At 45.4% G+C, this 24,350-nt stretch overlaps 1 protein-coding gene and 1 long non-coding RNA gene across 3 annotated transcripts in view; both read left to right on the top strand.

The window, feature by feature from the left end:
• Nucleotides 1-4,299, top strand: part of LOC309365973 — a 103,971-nt gene extending 99,672 nt beyond the window's left edge. Inside the window, exon 2 of the long non-coding RNA XR_014166336.1 lies at nucleotides 2,288-4,299. This is a non-coding gene — a long non-coding RNA (uncharacterized lncRNA). The remainder of the gene's footprint in view (nucleotides 1-2,287) is intronic.
• EFEMP1 (EGF containing fibulin extracellular matrix protein 1) overlaps nucleotides 1-4,299 on the top strand; it is a 68,645-nt gene extending 64,346 nt beyond the window's left edge. For both annotated transcript variants that reach the window (XM_081904217.1, XM_081904218.1), the window contains one exon: nucleotides 795-4,299. In XM_081904217.1, coding sequence (XP_081760343.1) covers nucleotides 795-953 — 159 coding nt within the window. In that variant the 3' untranslated portion in view covers nucleotides 954-4,299. The remainder of the gene's footprint in view (nucleotides 1-794) is intronic.
• Nucleotides 4,300-24,350: the final 20,051 nt, after the last annotated feature.

A 24,350-nucleotide genomic window follows, 5' to 3' on the forward strand; every position in this document is an offset into this window, starting at 1 on the left:
ATGATGATGATGATGATAATAATAATAATAATAATAATAATAATAATAATAATAATAATAATATATTTATACCCCACCCATCTGGCTGGGTTTCACCAGCCTCTCTGGGCCGCTTCCAACACAATATTAAAATACAATAATGCCTCAAACATTAAAAGCTTCCCTAAACAGGGCTGCCTTCAGATGTCTTCTAAAAGTCTGGTAGTTGTTGTTCTCTTTGACATCTGGTGGGAGGGTGTTCCACAAGGCGGGTGCCACTACCGAGAAGCCCTCTGCCTGGTTCCCTGTAACTTGGCTTCTCGCAGTGAGGGAACCGCCAGAAGGCCCTTGGCGCTGGACCTCAGTGTCCGGACAGAACGATGGGGGTGGAGACGCTCCTTCAGATATACTGGACCGAGGCCATTTGTTGCATGCAGCCTTGGGGCTGTTCTGCTGCAGTTCAGTTTCTGTCAAAGACGACGTTATTTGTCTCACTCTCTGCTGGGGGGAAATTTTACATAATTATCATTACATTATCCCGCACCATTTCAGTGCAAAGGAAGTGTGATGCTTATGGAGTGGAAAGGAATCCATTACCTATTTGCAGACATCAGCAGCAAGAGTCCCGATTATATTTGCTGGACAAATTTCCGTTCCGGACATGGGGCAAATAAATGAATATTGGCAATTTCCACTCTCTAACATCTCTATCCATAGCTCAATGAAAACACTGCTCTTTGAAACTTACTCCCAGGTGGTTAGGGTGGAGCCAGACATTTCCAGGTGATAACTTCCAATTCCTTATTTTCTTTCAGCAAACAAGCTCTGTGAGCGCAATGCTTGTGTTGGTAAAGCCGTTAACGGGACCTCGAGAACATATCATTGACCTGGAGCTGCTTACCGTCAACAGTATGAACTATCGGTCGAGTTCCGTGCTGAGATTAACGCTAATTGTAGGACCATATCCCTTTTAGCCTCTGCAGCTAAGCCACTCGCAAGCACCCACAGCAGCCAAAGAAATATTCCCTTAAATGAAGCACTTACGACTTTATTTATAGAATTTACGGGGTGTGTTTGTTTTGGTTTTTTTAAAAGGGGAGGGGAAAGCCCCTTTATTAAGGAAATTAGTACTTGTAACCACGCTGTTATGCTTATAATTCAAGAGTAGGATATGTGTTTCAGCAATATAACCTGGGCATTGCGAACCTTCTGTATAAAGACGGCATTTCTCCCCACCCGAAACCTTGCGCACCTAAGTCACACACCGACTGCACAGCAATGCTATTCCCACTGGGAAGAGTGGGGTCGTACCCACTGGCTTTGCCCAAGACCCTCATGTGTTCGGTGGAAGTGGTGGAAGAGCGCTGTGCGCATGGAAACCGCACATGCGTTGGCTCTGTGGGCACACCACGGAGGACCCCAATCACAGAGGCTTTCCAATCACATGAAAGAGTTTGCATGCATAACTGGGGTCCAGCCACACCTTCCACTGAATACACAGAGGTTGGGGAGGCAGAAGGAGAAGGCCAGAGGCCAAAATCTCACCCCTCCCCCAATGTGTTCAGTCATCACAGTTTGGACATGAGAATAGGGCTATAATTTCTCATTTTCTTTCTAGAATAGCAGGACATCACCTTCAAATACAGACTGTTTTATCCACACACACACACACACCCAAAAAAGTAAAAATTAGTTTTGACTGAGAGCTAACACTTTTCTATTATAGTCATACCTTGGGTTAAAGATGCTCCGGGTTAAATTTTTTCAGGTTGCGACCCAGAAGTACCGGAAAGGGTTACTTCTGGGTCTCGCCGCTTGCGCATGCGGAGACGCTCAAAATGGCGTCTCGCGCATGCGCAGAAGCGGCGAATCGCGACCCGTGCATGCGCAGACGCAGGTTATATTCTGCTCTGGTTGCGAATGGGGCTCCGGAACGGATCCCGTTCGCAACCAGAGGTACCACTGTATGAGATCCTGGGTTGGATAGTGTTTCGCCTATTCCCACTGATTTTTTATGTGGAAATGAGCCCAGCGCAGATGATGTTCTTCTGTTTGCACGGGCTGCCCTGCTTACTTCAATGGAAGAAGCCCAATTTCAAGTACAGTGGTACCTCAGGTTAAGTACTTAATTCGTTCCGGAGGTCTGTTCTTAACCTGAAACTGTTCTTAACCTGCAGCACCACTTTAGCTAATGGGGCCTCCTGATGCTGCCGCGCCGCTGGAGCACGATTTCTGTTCTTATCCTGAAGCAAAGTTCTTAACCTGAAGCACTATTTCTGGGTTAGCATAGAAGCGTATGTAACCCGAGGTACCACTGTACGTTCATCTGTAGACGTGGGTGAAATAGTGCTGCTAGGATACCCAAGAGCTTCGTGTGCACATTGAAGCACACCTGCAGGGTGAGACCCAGGCATAGAGGGCCACTTTTAATGTCCCAATGACGTTTAAATTCAGCGGGACTTGAATGCACTTTGTACTGGCTGGACAGTGTTCTTGGGTTCAAAAGCCTGGTGGTCATAGAATCTATGAGGGAGGGGATCTTTTACAGACCAAGGGCCACAGCCCCTCATCGGAAGCCTCCCAGGGGCCACATGGCACTGGTGGGTGGGGCCAGCTGCAAAAGTGGGTGTGCCCAGAGGGGAAGGCGAGCAAAGCAACAGATGTGACTCCTGCCTTTGTGCAGCAAGACAACTTTTCAGCCATGCAGAGACCTGTGTTTTTGACGCAGAAACTCATTCATATGCCTCGCCGTCCTCCACTGAGGCATTATCGCAGTTCAAGTGTGCATTTCAGCGAGACAAAAGCACTTAGGCAGGGGGTGGGGCAGGACCAATAAGAGGTGTGGCCTGAGAAGGGGTGTGGCCTAGGCGGAGTCCCAAGGGCCTGATACAGGGGAACGGAGGATGACATTTTGCATTCAGAGTGTAGGTTTCCCAATCCTTGACATAGGTGTTGCTGTGTATTCAGTGGTCTGTGTTTGCCTGAGCTTGAGTCTTGACTAAGGATTCTGAGCCCCTGTGTTCTGATTCGATATATGATATCCAATCCCAGAACATTTAAGGGTTTGGGCCTCTGCCATTGGCCCTTAAATTCTGAGTTATGATTCGCAGCTTGGAAGTTTAGAAAGCCAATCACATGGGGAGTGGGAGTGGCCCAGGCCTTCAGAAATGTATATAAGCAGTTGCTTTGCCCCTGTTGTCCAGTTCTGTAGTTCAATAAAGGTTCTTGCTGTTATTACTGTGTCTTGCCTCGTGGGAACCCACCTACACTTCAGGTGGTTTATTTGTACATCCCATTGTCCACAAACCCACATTGTGCTCAAAGCGCTTCAGTCAGAACAGGCCGTTCAAATGATCAACTCCCGCCCGGAAACCTATGTCCCCACTGTGGAAGGACGTGTGGATCCAGAACTGGCCTCCACAATTAATGAACCTAAGTTAGTCATGCCCATTAATGTCAATGGGTCTACTCTAGCACTGGATACAACCCAGGGAAATGAATGGACCTCCCTAACCTAGGTATATCAATTTCAGCGGGTTTACTATGAGTAGAAATTAGTTGGCTACACCGTTAAGACCATCTAACACCGTTAAGAGATCTAACAGTAAGATAGCTCGCCCACATTAAACGATGTGGATAGAGGTTATAAAAAAAGAAGAATTAATTCCTCAGACACCTATTTTTTCTCTCCTATTCGATTTTTGTGTTCTTGTTCTTTAACTGATCTGGGATTAATGAGCACCATAAATAGTTCGCACTGGGTGTTTCCATACCACTTGTTACCATTTTATCTTTTCCAAGAAAAATGGGACATAAGGAAGAAGGTTTGCCAACAATGAGTGAAGCTCCCAATGGAAAGACAACATCATTTGGAGAAATGTTACTGCATGAGTATTGTTCCTTGTTTCTTTCTAGTTCCTGAGCAAAGAAGGGGTGGGTGGGGGAATATATGTTTGTATACTAAGATCCCCCAATTGAAAAAACAGCTGCTTATACCATGTTCTCTTTTTATTTTTAAACCATTTTTGGCTTTGACTTGTGTTGGTTTTTTTTTCAGAATTTAGGATCCAAGAGCTGGCTCCCCTTTGTTAAACTTTCTACAATACAGCAGTGCCTTACTCATCCTATATATCTGTTTTATAACTCAGATTTGCAATTCTAAATGTACAGTGTTCATTAAAAAAAAAAAACGGTAGTAAAACCTGGAACTGAATACATCCCTTTGTAATATGGAAAACCTTCTCCTGTTTCTTCATCGAAAAACCATAATGAAGTCTTTGATGTACAATTTTTTATAAAAAAAATAAAGAAATAAAGAAATAAACATGTTTTTAGTGGACTTGCTTTGTCTTGCGAGTTATTTTATCTTAAAAGGACAGCTCAAAGAAACCAGATCAGCAGCTGGTATATGTCAGTGGATTGTGTTGCTAATGTGAAAGAAACACACAAGTTTACATCAGCAGCACATCTGCCTGTAACTTCGTAGTGGGAGAGAGCATCTTCTCTGAATCATTCAGAAAAGGGACAATTGAGAACAGGCAGGAAAAATGCTTCCTGTCCATACCTGTCAAGCGTCCCTTATTTGAAGGGACAGTCCCTTATTCCAGCGCCATGTCCCGCTGCTGTCCCTTATTGATGATGTCCCTTAAATTTCCCAGGTTTCAAAGGAAGCAGCTCCTCTCCCTCTCTCCCTGCCGGCCAAGGAGGAGGGAGGCTCCAACTGTGTTGCTTGGCTGTGTTGCTCACCCAATAAGAAGTCTAAGAATGACTGGGGGGTGGTGCTTGCATGCCTTGTGTTGATTGAATCGGCCATGTTGCCTGGGGACTCGCCTTTGCTCAGCGCTTCCCAGTGGAGAGGTGACGGTGTTTTCTCTTGAGGCTTCGTTTGGCTGCTGGCTGGGCTTTCTGCCTTTGGCTCAGAGGGGCTCAGAAGTTGAACATACCGGTGCTGAGTGCTCGGATCGGAATCGGATGGATATGTCATCGACGGCCCACTCACCCTTGCCAGCGAAAAGGTCTGTCTGGAGCGGGGGCACATGGTGGGGGGAAAGGAAAGGAGATCTCGTGGGAGGGGGGGCTTTTGAATTTGTTTTGGAGGCTCCTTTGATTGACTTATGGGGGGAAAGAAAGGAGCTGGTTGACTAAAATGGTGGGTGACTGGCGATCTCGTGGCGAGTGGGGGAGGCTGTGTGTGTGTGGCTAGTTAATGCAAGCTGAGGAGGTTTTTGAATGCTGGACGCCATTTTGTTGCACGTGCTGCTGCAAACTTTGCAGTGCAAAGCCAGGCCGGGGAGCCATCTTAAGTTGAGGCTGCATAGGCCTTGTGGTGCATGTGATTCAGATTCTATTCAGTTGAACGTCTGGTTACAAAGTTGGTTGGACAGTGTTCTCGAAGCTACCAGCATAAGTTTGACCAAACTGCAGGAGGACAGGAAAACTGGAGTGCCTGGAACAGGTGAGGCTGCAGGTCCCTTATTTTGTCTGCTGATCCCTTATTTTCAAGGCTGCTGGTCCCTTATTTTCAAATCTGTAAGTTGACAGCTATGTTCCTGTCAATGTATTGCATGTTTATTGATTGAATTTGTATCCCGCCCTTCCCAGGGCACAGACAGATACACAATTTAAAAACAAAGGAAAAGCATTCTAAAACAGATTAAAAAATTCAAAAAGCAATTACAATTACAATTTTTAGTCCACCTATTGATCACAAGGTTGCCAGGAATAACCAGTCAGTCACCTGGGAATGTTATCAAATGCCTCCTGAAAGTTAACAATAAAGGAGACAGGCACACCTCACTAGGGAAGGCATTACATCACCAGGGAACCACAACCAAAGAGGCCCTGTCACAAGTCAGCACCAGCAAACAATAGCAAAAGGTCTTATACCCAACTATGGTGGCACTTACTGCATCTGTATTCCGCTGCCCGAAATTCATATGGGACTTATTAAAAATAATAATATTGCAAACTGCTGCGGAAATTTGGACAACAGGACTCATAGGCTGGACAAGTGGACAGTTTCTGTCAAGATACCTGAGGCTCTGGTTGGCAGATACTGAGGTCTTTTGTGGAAAACAAAGTAGATCCCACAAGATCCCTTATGCCTTCCTATATGAAGAAGAAGAAGAAGAAGAAGAAGAAGAAGAAGAAGAAGAAGAAGAAGAAGAAGAAGAAGAAGAAGAATAAGAATAGTTGTTGTTGTTATTGTTTAGTCGTTTAGTCATGTCTGACTCTTCGTGACCCCCTGGACCAGAACATGCCAGGCACTCCTGTCTTCCACTGCCTACCGCAGTTTGGCCAAAGCTGGTAGCTTTGAGAACACTGTCCAACCATCTCGTCCTCTGTCGTCCCCTTCTCCTTGTGCCCTCCATCTTTCCCAACATCAGGGTCTTTTCCAGGGAGTCCTCTCTTCTCATGAAGTGGCTAAAGTATTGGAGCCTCAGCTTCACGATCTGTCTAATAATAATAATAATAATAATAATAATTTATTTAGTTATACCCCGCCCATCTGGCTGGGTTTCCCCAGCCACTCTGGGCGGCTTCCAACAAAGTATTAAAATACAGTAGTCTGTTAAACATTAAAAGCTTCCCTAAACAGGGCTGCCTTCAGATGTGTTATTGTCCTAGAATAGGCTCCAAAAGGCAGCAGTCTGGTTGGTCCTAGAACAATAGGATTCAGAATGCAGCAGTCTGATTGGTCCCAGAACAATGCAGCAGTATGATTGGTTAGCAGGAACCACCCAATCATGCTCCAGATAGAAGTGAATCCACAACCTGATTGGCTTACAGTAGAATTCCGGAATTAGCCAATCATGTGCATCCCATTGTGTAAATAATGTATATAAAGCAGATACTTTGAGGGGACTTTGATTCATTCCTCCTCACCACTATGAGCTGAATAAAGAGCATGAAATCACTTTGCGACTCTGAGTATATTTCAAGATGTCTTCTAAAAGTCTGGTAGTTGTTCTTCTCTCTGACATCCGGTGGGAGGGCGTTCCACAGGGTGGGTGCCACTACCGAGAAGGCCCTCTGCCTGGTTCCCTGTAACTTGGCTTCTCGCAGAAGGCCCTCAGCGCTGGACCTTAGTTTCCGGGCAGAACGATGGGGGTGGAGGCGCTCCTAAGGCACTCTAAAATAGCAACCAACACAGGGCCCACTCCCCTTTCATCTGCCTCTCTTTGCTTCTGCCACTATCAAAGATTGTGGGCCTTAAAATAGGTTCGATTGTAAAATGCTGCCTTTTCCCAGAAACGTGGATGCTGGCGGTAAATATAGAAGCCTTGAGTAAACAAGACTCTCGTGGACATAGTAACCGAGTTCATTCACTTCTCTGAGACCACCTGAACATGAGTCTAATGGGATTATTATGTTTGGAACTCTTAAAAAACAGGAGTTTACTGTTGAAATCCGTTTCCATGGCAGTGGGCTGTTGCTTATGTTTTGAAAAGGCCAAAGACGTTTCTAACTTTATAACTCTTCGGCTCAACTGCAGCCCAGCTGCTTCCCCCATTGTATGTTCTGCATATGGGAGGGCCCCCCCCCCCACTCCACCCCAGGGAGAAGAGCCTCCTCTTACTTGAATTATTTTTAACGCCCTCGCATTTCTATCACAAACCATCATCCCTGCTGGATGGCAGATTTCCATATTTCCCAGCTGGGGGAACACCTGCATGATACAAGCTGCATCTGGTTGTTGTTGGGGGCAGGGGGGGTGGGCCACGGGGGGAGACAATCTTATTTCATCTGGCCAACAGAGTAAATTATTGTCACTATTGAAAGGAGAGAGGGTGCAGGTGGGGAAATATATCAACTGCTTTTTCTATTTAGGCAAAAGCAGATGTTAAACAGGGCTGTTTATTTTGTGCGGGCTTGTGTATATGTTAGCAAAAGGAAGGACCTTTTGGTAAAAATTGGGAGCTTTGAGCCGTCCCTGGCTAGGAATAATATTATGCAGTTGCTCAGTTAAGAGCTTTTGTCCATGTACCTCATGTGCCACCCTGATCATTGCTGATGGATGCAAATTAAACGAGGAGTGGTGTGCTGCACCCCTCAGATGCCCTGTTGTTGTTGTTGTTTTTAATATATCTTTATTAATTTTATATAAATACATTTATGAAAAACAGACGTACATACAAGTAAACAAACATACATTCAAACAAACAAATAACAGAAAAACCAAACAAACCACCACACTATAAGATATAAGAAGATTAATATAATTATCATCATCTATACTCCTGGTATTGGACACAATTATAAAATTTATAGAAAAGAAATTTAAAACTGACTTTCAATTAATCTCACTGTAGTTTACTTTATACCACACAGTTACATATTTCTTATATAATTTCTTTTTACCTCCCTACAAACTTATATTTATACAATACAGGGATCAGATGCCCTGTTTTGAATTGTGTGTAAAGACAGTTTTTGAAAAATGGCTGAGGACCAACAGGCGATTAGCCTAACCATCGACAATTAGGATCCTTGGAGAAACAAATAAGCCCCAATAACACCTTTTGCTCTGAATTCTCTGCTGATAACAGACCCTGATGTTGGGAAAGATGGAGGGCACAAGGAGAAGGGGACAACAGAGGACGAGATGGTTGGACATCTCGAAGCTACAAACATGAGTTTGACCAAACTGCGGGAGGCAGTGGAAGACAGGAGGGCCTGGCGTGCTCTGGTCCATGGGGTCATGAAGAGTCGGACACAACTTAACAACAACAACAACAACATCTTTTGCTCTGAATTCTCTGCTCATAACAGGCTGGACAGTCCCCTGAAGAAAGAACAGGCAGCGACCATTTTAGGGTCATCCAATATATCACACTGAAGCCAGAAGTGACCTGGAAATGTCGCCAGAGAAAGCAGAAGGCAAAGGGTGTGTAAAGAAGTTCCATAAGTGTTCTTTTATGAGCAAAGGTGGCAGGTGGCGCTGTGGTCTAAACTGCTGAGCCTCTTGGACCTGCCGATCAGAAGGTCAGCGGTTCGAATCCCTGCTACGGAGTGAGCTCCATTGCTTTGTCCCAGCTCCTGCCAACCTAGCAGTTCAAAAGCACGCCAGTGTAAGTAGATAAATAGGTACCGCTCTAGCGGGAAGGTAAACGGCATTTCTGTGCGCTCTGGTTTCCGTCACGGTGTTCCGTTGCGCCAGAAGCGGTTTAGTCACACTGGCCAAATGACCCAGAAAGCTGTCTGTGGACAAACACCGGCTGCCTCAGCCTGAAAGTGAGATGAGCGCCGCAACTCCATAGTTGTTTTTGACTGGACTTAACCATCCAGGGGTCCTTTAAAGGTAAAGGTACCCCTGACCATTAGGTCCAGTCGCAGACGACTCTGGGGTTGTGCGCTCATCTCGCTCTATAGGCCGAGGGAGCCAGCGTTTGTCCACAGACAGCGTCCGGGTTATGTGGCCAGCATGACTAAGCCACTTCTGGCGAACCAGAGCAGCAAACAGAAACACTGTTTACCTTCCTGCTGGAGTGGTACCTATTTATCTACTTGCACTATGGCGTGCTTTCAGACTGCTAGGTGGGCAGGAGCTGGCCCTAGGCTCTGTGGTTTAGACCACAACGCCACCCACGTCCCTTAGGGGTCCTTTACCTTTACCTTTATATGAGCCTATGTGGCATTGTGGGTTAAACGACAGAATGGATGCAGGGTCAATGCATATTGATGCATGGGAAAGAAGGGTGAATTTGCAAAGCACTAAGATAAATGGGAAGGGACGCAGGTGGCGCTGTGGGTTAAACCACAGAGCCTAGGACTTGCCGATCAGAAGGTTGTTGGTTCAAATCCCCGTGACGGGGTGAGCTCCCATTACTCGTCCCTGCTCCTGCCAACCAACAGTTCGAAAGCACATCAAAGTGCAAGTAGATAAATAGGTACCACTCCAGTGGGAAGGTAAATGGTGTTTTCGTGCGCTGCTCTGGTTCGCCAGAAGCGGCTTAGTCATGCGGTCACATGACCCAGAAGCTGTACGCCGGCTCCCTCGGCCAATAAAGCGAGATGAGCGCCGCAACCCCAGAGTTGGTCACGACTGGATCTAATGGTCAGGGGTCCCTTTACCTTTACCTTTATGAAGCCAGTACTTCCCACTGCCCATTCTGAGGGTGTGGCATGACCATTTTCTGATTCGGATGACTCCACTGTAGAAGACCCAGGAAGGTCTGGACTCCCCCATTCTGTCGCAGATAAGGGGTGGCACTGAGGGAGAAAGAAAACAGGGTGGCGGACAAAAAATGTAGCACCAAACACTTTTGGGCTCTAATTCTTTCCTACATCCTCTACGGTCCCCCAACTCACTTTCCCCAAAGGAAATGTGGCTTTAAGCTAAAGGGCCCCTGCCCTTGTTCTGCTTCTTGAGGGGAGTCCCCAAAATGTGTGAAATGTCGCAAAGCCAGGGACAATCTGGTAAGTGGTACAGAGTTTGGGCTGGACAGTTTAACATCTGGATAAGACTTCAAGGCTCATTGTAACTTTGGGTAGGTGGGTGGGTGTGACCGTGAGGCTGTCTGAGTGCAGGTGTGTATGTGAGAGAGAAATAATCCACCCGAAACTCAGTACAGTGGTACCTCGGGTTACATACACTTCAGGTTACACATGCTTCAGGTTACAGACTCCGCTAACCCAGAAATAGTACCTCAGGTTAAGAACTTTGCTTCAGGATGAGAACAGAAATCGTGCTCCTGCAGCGCGGTGGCAGCGGGAGGCCCCACTAGCTAAAGTGGTGCTAGGAGTCTTGGTTGACCACAAACTTGACATGAGCCAACAGTGTGATGCGGCAGCTAAAAAAGCCAATGCAATTCTGGGCTGCATCAATAGGAGTATAGCATCTAGATCAAGGGAAGTAATAGTGCCACTGTATTCTGCTCTGGTCAGACCTCACCTGGAGTACTGTGTCCAGTTCTGGGCACCACAGTTTAAGAAGGACACTGACAAACTGGAACGTGTCCAGAGGAGGGCAACCAAAATGGTCAAAGGCCTGGAAACGATGCCTTATGAGGAACGGCTAAGGGAGCTGGGCATGTTTAGCCTGGAGAAGAGGAGGTTAAGGGGTGATATGATAGCCATGTTCAAATATATAAAAGGATGTCACATAGAGGAGGGAGAAAGGTTGTTTTCTGCTGCTTCAGAGAAGCGGACACGGAGCAATGGATCCAAACTACAAGAAAGAAGATTCCACCTAAACATTAGGAAGAACTTCCTGACAGTAAGAGCTGTTTGACAGTGGAATTTGCTGCCAAGGAGTGTGGTGGAGTCTCCTTCTTTGGAGGTCTTTAAGCAGAGGCTTGACAACCATATGTCAGGAGTGCTCTGATGGTCTTTCCTGCTTGGCAGGGGGTTGGACTCGATGGCCCTTGTGGTCTCTTCCAACTCTATGATTCTATGATTCTATGAGGTTAGGGTTTCAGATTAAGAACGGACCTCCGGAACAAATTACCGTAAGTACTTAACCCGAGGTACCACTGTACCCAGTTTTATTTAAAAAAAAAAAAAATAGTGCCTCCAAATGGTTTCTCTAAATGACGGCAACCAAGTTCCCCCCTCCTTCCAAATCTGGAGCTGTGTTTAGTGTCCTGGGGCCTTTATCTTTTAATCCTAATATTTAACAAGGCTATTTTTGTCTCATGAGGTCTTTTAAAATAACAACAACAGCAAAATAAGGATCTGGCAAAGGGATGAAGCGAGCGGGGAAATGCGAAGCAACATGTTGAGGCCTTATTGAGAGGCACTGTCTGTTTTATACACAGAGGAAAGAGTCACGAGGATCAAAAATAGTAACATGAAACCTTAATGGGAGCAGAAGAGCTCTGTCTTTGCTCTGGAATGCTTATAAAGGGGGAAGCCCAAAATTATCCATTTCAAATCTTTAATCAAGCACTAAAACATTCACAGAATTCTGGGTAAGTCTGTTATGGGTCTAGAGAGTTCTATTTCATACACACACACCACGAATTATGATATTTTACTATGCCACCCAGAAAGATTTCCTTTTAACTGGAGTGCACCCGTCTATGTATAGCTTTGCCAGCCTGTAGATGCAAATGGGCACCTCTCTTGAATGCCAACATTCCTGGGGAGCCAGCCTAAATTTTTTGAATGTCTTGGAAGGAGAGAGTCTGTGCTTTTGCACAGAAAGGCACCTTGGCAGTTTGTTGGCTGGGAGACAATCTCTTACTTCCCCGGGGGCAGGATCAAAACCTTCACCAGATACTGCAAAAGACAAGGAACTGAAAATGCAAGAGCTACTGAAAGGGGCAATGATAGAGTGAGTGGCACCCAGGTTTAGAGACACGGGAGAAATTTGAAAGCTTATATTAGGGGAAAGTGTGACAGGATGGCATTCTGCACTACATCTGAGGGCAGCAGCAGGCTAACTTTGCGGGCACAGGGATTACCTGGCACAATGTCTGTTATGTACTGAAGTTCTCGCCCTGGGCCAGCAGGGGGATACTGTAGATAGTTTTCACTCAGGTCCACATATGCAAATAAGGGATTGAAAGTGATGTTCAGTGATTGGATACAGTTGCGTTGTACTGGAGCTCTATATAAGCAGGCTAGCTGAACCCTTCAGTTCAGTTCTGTTCTGGCCTGTGAATAAACAAGAGCTGTTTGAAGAATCGCTATGTCGTCTGATATGTTCACCCACAACTTAACAATGTCTGTCCTCTGGCACGTTGTTGCCATAACCCTGCCTTCCAGTATCTGCCACCTGAGGCAGTTTTCTCGCTCTGCCTAACAGTAGTGCCGGCTCCGATGCTCCGAGGTCAGGCAGCCTGATTTATTTGTTACAAACCACTGACTATCACAAAAATACAAGCAGTGTAGAATTACAGTGGTACCTTAAAATATATTTAATTCGTCCCGGAGGTCCATTCTTAACCTGAAATCATTCTTAACCTGAGGTACCACTTTAGCTAATGGGGCCTCCCGCTGCTGCCATGCAATTTCTGTTCTCATCCTGAGGTAAAGTTCTTAACCCAAGGTAGTACTTCCGGGTTAGCGGAGTCTGTAACCCGAAGTGTTTGTAACCTGAGGTGTTTTTAACCCAAAGTACCACTGTACATTTCAACATTGATGGTCCCCAGCACATAGAACCCCATGCTATACATGTCAAATCTAACATAGGTGGAATCTATACACATATAAAAAATACATTGAATTTGGCATAGCTCGCTGTCGCCATCTAGTGTCGTATTTGTATATTGCACTCTTCAACACATGTAAAACGTTTTATTTGCAGTCCATAGAAAATGTATATGCAGTGTATTTATCTCCATCCATCAACATGTTTTTCTCCCTCTGGGGAATTTCTTTAAGAAATCTATCCCTAGGAGAATTCTATAGGGAGCAATATGACTTATACGTCCAGGTTTTCCAGACATATCCAAGATACATCTGTCAGAAATAGTGTCCGGGTAGAATTTCTGGAAATCGTGAAAATGTCCAGGAATACCTGGACATATGACAACCCATATGGAACATTGGAAGTGTTGATTTTTTGGCGAATTTCCTTTAAAATAGCTCAAAAACTTCAATTTTTTTGGAGATTTTTTTTCAAAACCCTACACATAATGAACAGTATTTTTCACTCCTCCCTGGCCCCAGGTACACAAATAATTGTGTACAGGTGTGGGTGTAGGGGAACTTCAATTCAGTTCACATTTAAAGATGAATCTGTCAGATTTGCATTCCCTGCAGAAATGTGAAGAACTGAATTTAAGATTGGAAAAATTAGAAATCGAGGGAAAGTAAACTGCCACGCCTTTCCATCCCTATGAATAGGCATCTAGGCCAAATAGGCTGTGAGCATAGTGGGAAATCTCAAAGCTGTAAATAGATTCCTCAGCACATTAATCGGTGATTCAAATAAGTAATCTGGAAGACCATAATCTCAATGCACAAAATTGATAAAAATGGATTAGCTCAGTGGTGCTTTTCTTAATGAAGAAAAGGAAGAGGAAGAGGAAGGAGGAGGAGGAGGAGGAGGAGGAGGAGGAGGAGAAGAAGAAGAAGAAGAAGAAGAAGAAGAAGAAGAAGAAGAAGAAGAATTTATTATTTATACCCTGCCCATCTCTGGGCAGCTTCCACCAAATATTTAAAACAATACAGCATCAGACATTAAAAACTTCCCTAAACAGTTGTCTTTTAAAAGTAAAATAGTTGTTTATTGCCTTGACATCTGCTGGGAGGGCGTTCCAGTGGGCCACTACCGAGAAGGCCCTACGAAGGAGGAGGAGGAGGAGGAGGAGGAGGAGGAGGAGGAGGAGATCAGTACTTTGCTCATCAGGGTTGGCTCACCCATGAGGAAAGGTGAGGCAACCGCCTCAGGCGACAGAATCCAGAGGGACAGCAGATCCGGCCTCCAAGGAATGCATTGCCCACTGCCGCCTCCTCAATTGCCCTGCCATGGCCCCTCTACAGTGGGCTCTTGGCAGATAGGAGGTGCTGCGGGTCTCCTGTCACCCCTAAGGAGGAAATGGCAGGGACTGCCCTCTGGCAGGGGTGCCAACTTGAATAAAATATGGGGGGACCCAGGTAAGCCCTGTCCCACCTAATCAATCACAAGACATGGAGCTCACATGCCTTTGGAATGGCAATGCCCATCAACTTGGGGGTGCCCCCTCAAATATTTTATTGGGGGGCTGAAGGGACCTCGGCTCGTAGGAGTTGGCTCCTATGCCCTCTGGCATCTCTTGGGCTCTGCACCCACCCAGTATAATTCAGAGTGGTCCCCTTTCCCTCTGTGGCGGCCTTTGATTTCCACTGCAACTGACATGTTAGGTTGATTTGATTCCCCGCTTCTGGTTCCCAATGTAGATCTTCACTCAACTCTTTCTTCCCTGGTGGGGAGCTGCCATTTTGTGGTTCACCTCAGGTGCCCAAATGTATTGGGCTGGCCTTGTTCCTCCTATGTTAAGGGCTTGAAAAATACGCTGGTGTTTGGGGGCAACTGAGTGGCTTGTAAACTGAGCACATGTGTTATGCAGTTGTGCTGCAAATTAACCTAATGCAAAGATTTTAAAGTGGTTTACCCAGTTTGCCCTCCATAATGCAAGCGACAAACAATTATCTTGGGATTTCCTCTGCAACAGTTAAAAAAAACAAAACCCTGATGCATCTTCGTTTCTCCAAAAGCTCTGCCGGAACAGCCAGAATGTTCGATAATAAAATTGAAAAATTATTATGATTATTTAAAATAATCCTAATATGTTTCTTTATTAGAATGGGCATGGTGAAAGATGGGGGGGAGTGAGTAAAGGAAGGTACTTTAAAATATAAAGCCAGCTATACATGTAGTGGATTTTATATTCCTGCTCAGAGCAGCAGTTGGATGTCTATATTGTCTTGCGAAATTTTCCTTTGCAGGTGTGGTGAAATTCTTGGAAGTGGCTCCGATGATATATGGGTTCAGTATGTAGTATTACATTGCACTGATAGACTGATTTGTTTTGATGTTGTCACAGATGTTGGTCTCCATGGATGGGGCTAAAAATTGTGCCTCCAGGCGCCGAAGCAAGTCTGTATGTTCTCCTCAGGCCAAGGAAACATTTTTAAAGGGCTGTCAGCTGTGAAGAGAGCAGGCCCCACCCCAACATCAGTAGCATGTGAAGCTGGAATTCATAGAAATTTCTCTCAGGTAACTCACCTGGGACGAAAGGCCAGGAAAGGCAACGGGTGGATGTCTCTGAAGGGGTAAAAGCCAAGTATGGGGGATGGACAGGACAGAGGTGTATAAAATGATGCATAGCAATGTACTAAACGATGGGTAGGCAAACTAAGGACCAGGGGCTGGATCCGGCCCAATCGCCTTCTGAATTATACGCATTTTAAAAGGGCATAGGATGATGTGAGTCGTATTGCAGCAATATCTGCCAGGGGACATTTTTTCCATCTTTCTCCTCCGCTGAAAATGCTCACAATCTGAATTCCATTTCCTCCTTCCTCTCACACCACTATATTATAAAATATAAAATTTAAAACCACCACACACACACACACAAACACACACACAATTTATAGACTGCTTGTCAGAAGAAGAAGAAAACAACCCTCCAAGCAGTTTACAAAAACAATTGACAATAAAGCTGGCAGCAGAAGAGTTAAAAACAGCTATTGAAAGCATTCAAAAAATAATTAAAATCAGTGATGAGTTAAAAACAGATTAAAAACACATGTCGATATTCTACATATCTGGGCAGGCTTGCCTAAACAAAAATGTTTTAAGCAGGTGCTGGGGGAAAAGTACAGCAAAGCATTATGTTCCACAGATCGAAGCCGTCCAGTTGGACACGTGTGAAGTAAGGTGGTCTCATAAGTAAAGTACCAGTAGTTCGGGGCTAGCAGCCATTGATAGCTTTCCCCTCCCCGAATTTGCCGAACCCCTTCTAAAGCCGTCCATGTTGGTGGCCATCATGAAAGAAGATTCCACCTAAACATTAGGAAGAACTTCCTGACAGTAAGAGCTGTTTGACAGTGGAATTTGCTGCCAAGGAGTGTGGTGGAGTCTCCTTCTTTGGAGGTCTTTAAGCAGAGGCTTGACAACCATATGTCAGGAGTGCTCTGATGGTGTTTCCTGCTTGGCAGGGGGTTGGACTCAATGGCCCTTGTGGTCTCTTCCAACTCTATGATTCTATGATTCTACATCTTGTGGGAGCAGATTCCACCATTTAACAGCACGCTGAGTGAAGTATACTCGGAGTCAAATGTGAATTTCATGCTCTTTATTCAGCTCATAGTAGCAATAAATGAAACGTTCCCCAAAACGTCTAGCTATATATACATTAATTACACAATGGGCCCCGCTTGACTGGCTAACTCCGGGCTGCTCCTGTAGGCCAATCAGGTTGCAGATTCAATTCCTCCAGAAGCCTGATTGGCTGCTCCTGCAGGCCAATCAGGTCACTGATTCACTTCATCCAGGAGCCTGATTGGCTGCTCCTGCAGGCCAATCAGGTCGCTGATTCACTTCCACCTGGAGCTGGATTGGGTGGCTCCTGCAGCCCAATCAGACTGCTGCATTCTGGATCCTATTGTTCTAGGATTCAGCTCAGTACATAACACTGCGATAAAAACACCCTTCCTTTTGCCTGCCCTGAATCTTCCATCATCCAGCTTTGTTGCGGACGACCGCAGTGTTGTGAGGAAGAGATGAAAACTTATCTCTATTCATTAGAACCACACTGTGCTTCAGGGGTCAGCAAACTTTTTCAGCAGGGGGCCGATCTACTGTCCCTCAGACCTTGTAGGGGGCCGGACTATATTGGGGGGAGGTGAAAGAATTCTTATGCCCCACAAATAACCCAGAGACGCATTTTAAATAAAAGCACATATTCTTATGTAAAAACATCAGGCAGGCCCCACAAATAACCCAGAGATGCATTTTAAATAAAAGGACACATTCTACTCATGTAAAAACACGCTGATTCCAGGACCTCCAACACCTTTGCGGCAAAATCTGGCACACAATCTTCCGGGATGCCTTCTTCCCATTTTTTCTCACATGAGAACAGCGGCCATTTTCAAAACCGTGATTTCATGCCATGATTTCCCCCCACCCCGCCAAAAAAGTGCTTTTTGGGGCACGGTGCCCAGAAACGCGTGTTTGGGGGGCCCCCGTGTGATATCACAGCCCTCAAAAAAGTGCTTTTGGGGGGAGATGATCACAGCGCAAAATCACATGATATTGCATCCAAAATGGCCACCGTTCTCTCACAAGAAAAAATGGGATGTTCTGGGTTTTCCACAGTGTCTGTTGACCTTCATGCCAAGGAAACTGGGCGCTAGGTTAAGTTAACTAGTTAAGTTAACTAAAAGCTAACTAGTCTTGTTAGCTTTTAAAGTGCCACAAGGGTTCATTAATGTTGTTTGCTACCACAGGCTAATGTAGCTGCCCCTCTGAAATTTGATATGCATTGAATTTCAGCATGAAGCAGCTCTTAACATTTAATTTCTGGCTTTCTGAATGTCCACTTTTAAGGCAGCAAGATTTAAATGGAAAGCTGAGCAGTAAGTAGTTTCTCTCTTCGAGTTGCTTAATGATGGCAATTCAAAGAACAAGCAACGTATCTCCTATTACACCCTAGGTTGCCATATGAGTGTTTTTACCATATGTACATATTACATCATGTGAATGTACAACAGGCTCCTCTGTTTGAGCTGATGGAAAAATCAGGAGGTCATTTTATATCACACAATACCCAAAGGCTGGGTGGTCTTCCAGAGCCGGAGGATTTGTCGCTATCAAAAGTATTTGTGGGGAGCTTTACAGTTTGTAAATCTGAGCTGCTACCCTACAAATGCTTTAGTAGTGTGTGTGTTTTCCTGTTGTGGGAATACAAGGGGGCTATTCAAGGTTGCTAAATTAAGCAGATCCGAAAATCTGCACAACCGCCTTTCGGCTGAGCTTCTCAGATGTTCTCCTGCAAGTATATCAGTTCAAATGCTTTTCTAAATATAAAATAAACAGTAACTCCATAAAATGAATAGGAACATACAAAGCTCCCTTGTAACAAATAAGTTTATGGGGGAGAAACCTGATTTCTAGTATTTCTAAACTTCTCTCTCAAATTTTCTCTGGACCATGCATTACCGTATTTTTCGCTCTATAGGACGCACCGGACCATAGGAAGCACTGGACCATAGGAGGGGGAGAACGGGGGGGGGGGGGATTTCTTGTTCTGCCCCTCTAAAACAAGGTGCATTCAAGCAGGTCGGGGAAGAGTGCAAAGGCTGTGTGCTGCCTTGCCGCTGCCCCCCGAGCTTGTGGGGCTGTCGGTGGGGGGAAGCACTGCTTTCCCCCACCACCAGCCTCAAAGATCCTTGAAGCCTTTGGAGCGCAGCTGCACTCCAAAGGCTTGAGGCTTCGGAGACATCCTTTGTAGCCTCTGCAGGGCAGCGGGGTGAAGGCACCCCACTGCACTACGGAGGCTTTGCGCAGCCATCCCGAAGCTAGAACAGCGAGACGGAGAGCTGCGCAGTGCCCAGTCTCCCTGTTTTGGCTTCGGGGACAGCCTTTCAAGCCTCCGCAGGGCAGTGGGGTGAAGGCTTTGTGCAGCCATCCCGAAGCTAGAACAGCTTCGGGCTGCAGGCTGCTATCCGCAAGCCTTCGGAACCCGGCGGGCACTCCCACCGCGCTCCGAAGGCTTGCGGATAGCTTCCTGAAACCTGGAGAGCGAGAAGGGTCGGTGCGCACCGACCCCTCTCGCTTTCCAGGCTTCAGCGAAAGCCTGCATTCGCCCCATAGGACGCACACACATTTCCCCTTCATTTTTGGAGGGGGGAAAGTGCGTTCGATAGAGCGAAAAATACAGTATTTGATAAATATCTAACCTGCCCCAACCCCACAGTCCTGTACCTTATTCTGCTGTCCGTACCATCAGTGTTTAGGTCTTTCTCGCGTGCGCGCTATAGCTCAGTGGGAGAGCATCTTTCTTGCATACAGAAGATCCTGAGCTGACATTTCCAGGTAAGACTGAGAATGTCCCTGCCTGAAACCCTGGAGAGTTACTACCAGTCAGTGTAGAAAATACTGAGCTAGATGATCTGACTCAGGGTGGATCTACACACAGCAAAAATAACGCTATAAATGAGTCAGAAATTAAATCAATATAACAAAAAAAACCGCTATGTAAAAATCATGTAGAAATTGTTTTGCTCTCTGGCGCCATCTGGTGTTTTTAACACATTCAAAACGGTTTTTGACTAATGTAGCTGAGTCCTCAGTATAAGGCAGCATGAGAAGCATATTAGCTCATTTTGTCTGGCAGTTTATTGATCCAATAATCTCCCATCCACTTTCAAACATCATCAGACCTTCATCCATTATTATTATTATTGGAAGTTTTTAATATTTAACGCTGTATTAACACATGATTGGGAGCTGCCCAGAGTGGCTGGGGAAACTCAGCCAGATGGGCGGGGTATAAATAATAAATTATTATTATTATTATTATTATTATTATTATTATTATTATTATTATCCAGGGTGCTCGCCCTGGGGAACGCCTTCCCATCAGATGTCAAATAGATAAACAACTACTTGACTTTTAGAAGACTATTATTATTACAGTCAAACCTCTTCTTACGTCCGCCTCTGCTCAACATCCGCAGCAAACCCAGAAGTAACCGGCGGGCTTGCCAGCCCTAAAAGGTGTGGGGTTTTTTCTTTTTGTTCCTTGCTTGCTGATTTTCAGTGGTTGCTGTTGCCATGCTTCATACTTAAATATCAAAAAAGAAAACATTTTCTTATCCTGACTCAATAATCCTGCCCAGCAGAGTGAAGTCACATGCATTTTTGCATGGCAGGTAGAATTTATGAACTCTCAAGCAGGTCTTCTGAATGGCATTTGCGTTTGGCAAGTTACTTGAGTGGCGGCTCCGGCTCGGTTTATCCTGGAACTGAAAAGCTAAAACCCTTTCCCATGCTTCTATTCCAAGTCTGATGAAAAAAAAAGTTATGGGAATAATCCTGATGTTTTCATTTGGTTTTTCGTCCTACGCTGTTGGACTTACTAACAGGATTAGACTTACCACCGGAAGAGTTCAGTGTTCTGCTACCCCAAAGTCTTAAGTTCTGAACTTAGCAGGAATAATAATAATAATAATAATTTTTATTTATACCCCGCCCTCCCCTGCCAAGGCCAGGCTCAGGGCGGCTAACAAGCAATAATAAAAACAAGCTGAATGAATACAACTTAAAAACAAGATTAAAACACAACATTAAAATATTGAAACATTAAAATATTAAAATGTAGCCTCATCGCAGGAGGAGAAAGGAAAAGAAAAAAGAAAGAGGGGGAGGGAATCAAATTGGCTCCAAGCCAAAGGCCAGGCGGAACAACTCTGTCTTACAGGCCCTGCGGAAAGAAATCAGATCCTGCAGGGCCCTGGTCTCATGAGGCAGAGCGTTCCACCAGGCCGGGGCCAGAGTTGAAAAGGCCCTGGCTCTGGTTGAAGCTAATCTAACTTCCTTAGGGCCCGGGACCACTAGGGTGTTGCTATTTATGGACCTTGAGGCTCTCCGTGGGGCATACTGGGAGAGGCGGTCCCGTAGGTATGAGGGTCCTAGGCCATGAAGGGCTTTAAAGGTCAAAACCAGCACCTTAAACCTGATCCTGTACTCCACCGGGAGCCAGTGCAGCTGCAAAAGCACTGGGTGAATATGCTCCCACGGCAGAGACCCCATGAGGAGCCTCGCTGCTGCATTCTGCACCCGCTGGAGTTTCTGGGACAGCTTCAAGGGCAGCCCCGCATAGAGCGAATTACAGTAGTCAAGCCTGGAGGTGACCATCGCATGGATCACTGATACAGATGGGCCTACTCAAAGTGTTGATTCTTGTTCTGCTTGGCTTACTGTATTGCCCAGTTCTTAGCAACCCTGCCTATGAGAAAACTGGAGAATGAGGGATGTAACATCACAAAAGCAGTCAAATACTACATTTCCTGTTTGCCTAGAGTGGACACACAGGGGAATGTTGCTCCAGCCAGGAGGACTTCCTGTCACACCTGGCCTGGAGCATCCTCCCCCTGCGAACTGACCAGGTAGATGTACATGACCCTGAGAGACCCCATAAAAGGACTGGTCACGCAGCCATCTTCCCTTCTCCTTCGCTTTATTGCTTCTTGATGCTTTTGCTGTCTGCTGGCACCCGGCCAGCAGCACGTGGGCTCAATCATACTGTGAACTGAATGTAAGTAAACTGAATGTAAGTAAACTTCTTATTACTTTCAAGAAAAGACTGTGGTGTCTTTATTCTTTTTTAAGAGGGAACAAAGGGAATTTACCAGGATCAATCCAATCTGGACAAGCCAGACTGGATAGCTTAACTCAAGAGATTCTAACAAATCTACCAACTTCCTGCAATATACAGGGGAATGCTACCAGCTCACTGGTGCTGTGAGGAAGGATACTATTTAATCAATATATCCTCTCCTACTATCCACAAGACTCCCACAGAGTAGGTGTTGCAGCAGAAGATCATCAGGTGGGGAAAGGTGCACCCCTATGCGCCATTGGGAATGAGGAAGAAATTCCATTTGGTTGCTTTTTAAAGACCCTCCAAGTGTCCCAGTCCTAGAATTATAAAAGTCATCCTTGCTTCTGATTAGATCCTGGAATGACCCTATTTTTTATACCCCATTTATAATTTTGTAATTGAACCCAGCAGTCACGTGACAGCAGTCACGAAATTAAAAGACGCCTGCTTCTTGGGAGAAAAGCAATGACAAACCTAGACAGCATTTTAAAAGGCAGGGACATCACCTTGCCAATAAAGGTCCATATAGTTAAAGCTATGGTTTTCCCAGTAGTGATGTATGGAAGTGAGAACTGGACCATAAAGAAGGCTGATCGCTGAAGAATTGATGTTTTTGAATTCTGGTGCTGGAGGAGACTCTTGAGAGTCCCATGGACAGCAAGAAGGTCAAACCTATCCATTCTGAAGCAAATCAGCCCTGAGTACTCACTGGAAGGACAGATCGTGAAGCTGAGGCTCCAATACTTTGGCCACCTCATGACAAGAGAAAACCCCCTGGAAAAGACCCTGATGTTGGGAAAGATTGAGGGCACAAGGAGAAGGGGAACGACAGAGGACGAGATGGTGGGATAGTGTTCTTGAAGCTACCAGCATGAGTTTGACCAAACTGCAGGAGGTAGTGGAAGACAGGAGTGCCTGGCGTGCTCTGGTCCATGGGGTCACGAAGAGTCGGACACGATTAAACGACTAAACAACAACAACAACTGAACCCAGTTCATTTTTTCCTGATTTTTCATCTTTCTTTTGACTTTATCATTGAAAGCTCCTTGTGTTGTATTTCTTATTTGGTTGTTGATGTCTAGCTTGTTTGTTTGTTTTCTTGTGTATTGTCTGTTTTTGTTTGTAAAGAAAAATAAAAAAATTAAACAGTAATATATAAGCTGTCTTTAGAAGGAAGTTATTTTCTTTTTTGAGCCCTGTTGAAATTATGACCTGCCAAGCCTAGTCATAGAACAGCTATGTGGCAAAAGAATTTGAATTCTCCTTCTGCATCTGAAAGCTTTATGCAAGATGACATCTCTGGATTGTTGAAACTCTTCGTCAGTTCAAAATCCTTCTAAACTAACCTTCCCACCCCTCCCCAATTAAAAACTTCTGGGTGGTTTGCATTTTCCAGCTGCTCCTATCTGCGGCAACATATAAATCAGAGGGAAAAGGGAAACCCTTCAGCTCTCTTTCCTAATTCTCTTTCCTTGGAAGTTTACACAGGATGAAAAGAAATATTCTTGGCAATGTGGGTGGGGCTGAACAGTTCCAGGAAGAAAATGGGCCACCCAATTGATTTGGGGTTGGCAACAGTTCAGGTGAGCAGTATCTCCTGCGTAAAGGCGTCAGGTGTTGTGGCTAAAATTTAGCGGGAAATCATTTACTCAGTCCAGATCTCCCCCTAACCTCAGAGGGCTGGAAGGTGGCTCTCGTGACTCAAGAGTGGGAGGGCAAGAACCTAAGTAATCTAGGGTGGTATCAAACTAACTCGTACTGTCTGCGCAAGAAAAACCACTTGCGCTGTTAAGTTGTGGGTGAACATATCAGACGATACAGCGATTCTTCAAACAGCTCTTGTTTATTCACAGGCCAGAACAGAACTGGACTGAAGGGTTCAGCCAGCCTGCTTATATAGAGCTCCACTACAATGCAACAGTAACAACTTTCTGTAACTATCCAATCACTGAACGTCACTTTCCATTCCTTATTTGCATATGTGGACCTGAGTGAAAACTACCGGTATCTACAGTATCCCCCTGCTGGCCCAGGGTGAGAACTTCAGTACATAACATGCACAACAGGACTCAACGCTTTCTCTCCCTGTGTGCACCCCACACCTTTGCCAAACTTGCCCCAGAGGGATGTGGGAGCCCCCAGAATGACTTTAGGGGGAACGCAGAGGAGGAGAGGAGGGAAAGTCCCATTGCACAAGTAGAAATCAATGTGCTGACACAATGAGTTAGTTGGCTTTAGATTTAGAGAGTAAGATTAATTCATGGAGGAGAGGACTATTCATGGCTTCTGACCACAATGGCTATGTGCTGCCTCTGCTGTTATAGGTATCCATGCTTCTGAATACCAGTTGCTGGAAACCACAGGAGGGGACAGTGTTGCTCTTGTGCTCAAATCCTGCTTTCGGGCTTCCCAAAGGTATCTGAGTGGCCGCTGACAGAACAGGATGGAGTAGATGAGCCATTGACCTGATCCAGGAAGTTCTTCTAATGTGAATGTGGGAAAAGTGCATTTGCAGCTAAATTTGTTTGGGGTGGGGGGCAGGCTTTTTAAAATATATATACAGTGGAACCTCGAGTTGCGGAAGTAAGAAATTTAATAAATAAT

This window comes from Podarcis melisellensis, assembly GCF_964234715.1.
Source record: "Podarcis melisellensis genome assembly, chromosome: 3".
Taxonomy (NCBI): domain Eukaryota; kingdom Metazoa; phylum Chordata; class Lepidosauria; order Squamata; family Lacertidae; genus Podarcis; species Podarcis melisellensis.